General features: G+C 40.5%; 1 protein-coding gene across 6 annotated transcripts in view; it reads left to right on the top strand.

Moving 5' to 3' along the window:
* Positions 148 to 2331, top strand: part of LOC107633574 — a 3823-nt gene continuing 1639 nt past the window's right edge. Inside the window, exons 1-2 of one of the 6 annotated variants that reach the window (XM_016337195.2) lie at positions 148 to 831; positions 2048 to 2265. In XM_016337195.2, coding sequence (XP_016192681.1) covers positions 589 to 831; positions 2048 to 2209 — 405 coding nt within the window. In that variant the 5' untranslated portion in view covers positions 148 to 588 and the 3' untranslated portion in view covers positions 2210 to 2265. Of the gene's footprint in view, positions 832 to 967; positions 1413 to 2047; positions 2266 to 2331 lie in introns of those variants that run through there. The other 5 variants (XM_016337201.2, XR_001618737.2, XR_002362701.1 and 2 more) reach the window with 5 other exon arrangements.

The following is a 2331-nucleotide window of genomic DNA, read 5'->3' as shown; positions in this document are numbered from 1 at the left end:
GTCTCTAATTATTGAATTAGAGTATTTATTATTAAAAAATAGTATTTTTATTAATAATTATTGTTAGATTAAAATTATTTTTTTAATTACTATATTACCCCTAATTTTATTAAAAATTATAAAATTACCCTTATACCTAATTTTACCCTAACCCTAACACACAATACACTCATCCTTCACTCACTAACTCTAGCCGCCACCCTCACCTCCCTCAACACACCCACACACTCAGAGAATAGAGCGGGGGAAACGGAGGAAGGAAAAAGAGAAGATAGGGGAGAAGAAGAAGAGAAAATAAAGGAGAGGGGGAGAGTGCGCCAGTGAAGGCCACTGCCGCTCACTACGCCGTTATCATTATCGATGAGGGAGGACCGAGGAGAGAGTTTCACGGAGAAGGGAGAGCTCACGAGAGAGAGGAGTGTCGCCATCGTCGTCACGGCTGCCGGTGTGGAAGACCGTCGCCGCCGTTGAAGATCTGTCGCCATTGTTCCTTCGTCGCCGTTCCACTATTGTTGTCAGGGGTCAAAACACAAAGGAGGAGTCTCTGGTTCACGCTGCTATGCCTCCATCACCACCGTTTCATCACTGATGCGGCTGGGTTGTCGTCACCGTCGCCGGGAAGGGGAGAGCCGAAGGAATCCATCACCATGCACACCATCGCCGAAAAGCATAGAATGGGGAAGGAGGAATAGGGGGTTACCACCGTCGTTGGAGATGGCTGTCGGGCTCAGAAAACCTCGCCACACACCTGTGGCCGCTGGGAACGTCATTGACGCTCTCGGAGTCAGCCACTGGAGCTGCGACTGCTCCGTTCTTGGTTTCTTTTGTGCGGTAAGTCGTTCTGCTCTGGAAACTCTTTTAGTGGTTATTTCGTTATATATTGCTGAGGTTTCTGCAGCAGTATTTTACGATAGAGTTGAGATTCGGTCCTTGCATGTTGCGATTAAAGCCACCGCTGTTGTTGCAGAAGTAAGACGGAACTGTAGTTGCAGCTGTCGCTGTTGCGGGTCGGGAAAAAAGAGTTTTGACACATTTTATAGCTTTTGGGTTTCGATTATTCGACGTAGGGGCATTTTCTTAAACTCATTTTACTATCAAGAATTGTTACAAGTAGATATTAATATGAAAAATATATTTTTTATGATTTTTGTAACTCTTATGGATTGAATTGAATTATTTTTTATGAATGTAATCATTTTCTTGATTGAATTATTGATTGGTTGAGGTGACTGGAAATTATGATTTGATATTAGAATTGGTTGATTTCGGACAATGACTTGAGATTTGGAAATGGTTTGATTGGGACTCTTGAAGGGTGGCAAAAATTCGAGTTTTAGAAGAGATGCTGTCGAAATTTTTATAAATATTTAAATGAATTTGAATCATTGGAATTGATCGGCAAAATGAAATGAGTTTGTTTGATTAATTTTGGTTTAAAAATAATGTTTTAAGTAATTTTAGAGAAAATTAAAGTATTGGAAGTGAATTGGAGATTTAACTTATTTTGGTTTTGTTAACTTTAAAAAGGATTTATGTTTTGGGGCATTTTAAGGGAAAAATAAAGTGATGTAAATGTGTATTTAAGAATGGAGGAGTTTTTGAGTCTTTGAAAAAAAGTTTTGAGACATTTTAGAGAAGATGAAGTATTTGAATTTGATTTACCAAAACGGAATGATTTCCGAGCTTCTTGGGAATGTTTTGAACTTAAGGATAAAATTGAAATCGATTTAAGGATTATCCTTGTGATATTGTGAATAGAATGAATTAATATCATAATGAGGTTAGTATGAAATGCGATTATATATATAGTTGCGGTTTTGATTTCGATTCGGTTATGTTTGATTGTGATTGTGAATGGAATGAGATTATGATTGATGTTTTGAGGACGGTGGTTTTGTCCCGCTCACATATTTGGCAAGTTGAGAATGAAGGATTTCCTCTCTTGTCGTGGTATGGATATGGGGAAGGTGGAATGGCACTCTCCTTCGTATTATTTTTTCTCGCATCTTTCTCTGATTGTAAGGTGAAAAGGTGTATTCCTTCGTAGAATCAGAAGCAGAAGCACAAGCAGAAGCAAAAGAAAAGCAGAAACAAAGTAAAAGCAAAAGCAGACACAGAAACAGAAGCAGAAGAAGTAGATGCAGAAGTAGAATCGGAAGCAGAAGCAGAAGCCAAATCGGCAAGGTGTAGTGACGAGGATGCGAAGTGACGGCGAGATCGGTAGCAGCGGCGGCAGTGGCGGAGCGCGACTCCCTGGCTCGTGTCTCCTCTCTTCCTCACGAGCACGAGCTCCCTCTGGTTCTAATTCCCGACGGTGACGGCGGTTCCAAG

This window comes from Arachis ipaensis, chromosome B01 (assembly GCF_000816755.2).
Source record: "Arachis ipaensis cultivar K30076 chromosome B01, Araip1.1, whole genome shotgun sequence".
NCBI classification, from domain to species: Eukaryota; Viridiplantae; Streptophyta; class Magnoliopsida; order Fabales; family Fabaceae; genus Arachis; species Arachis ipaensis.
Note: the sequence above shows the minus strand (reverse complement) of the source record. Positions and strands in the feature narration are given on the sequence as shown.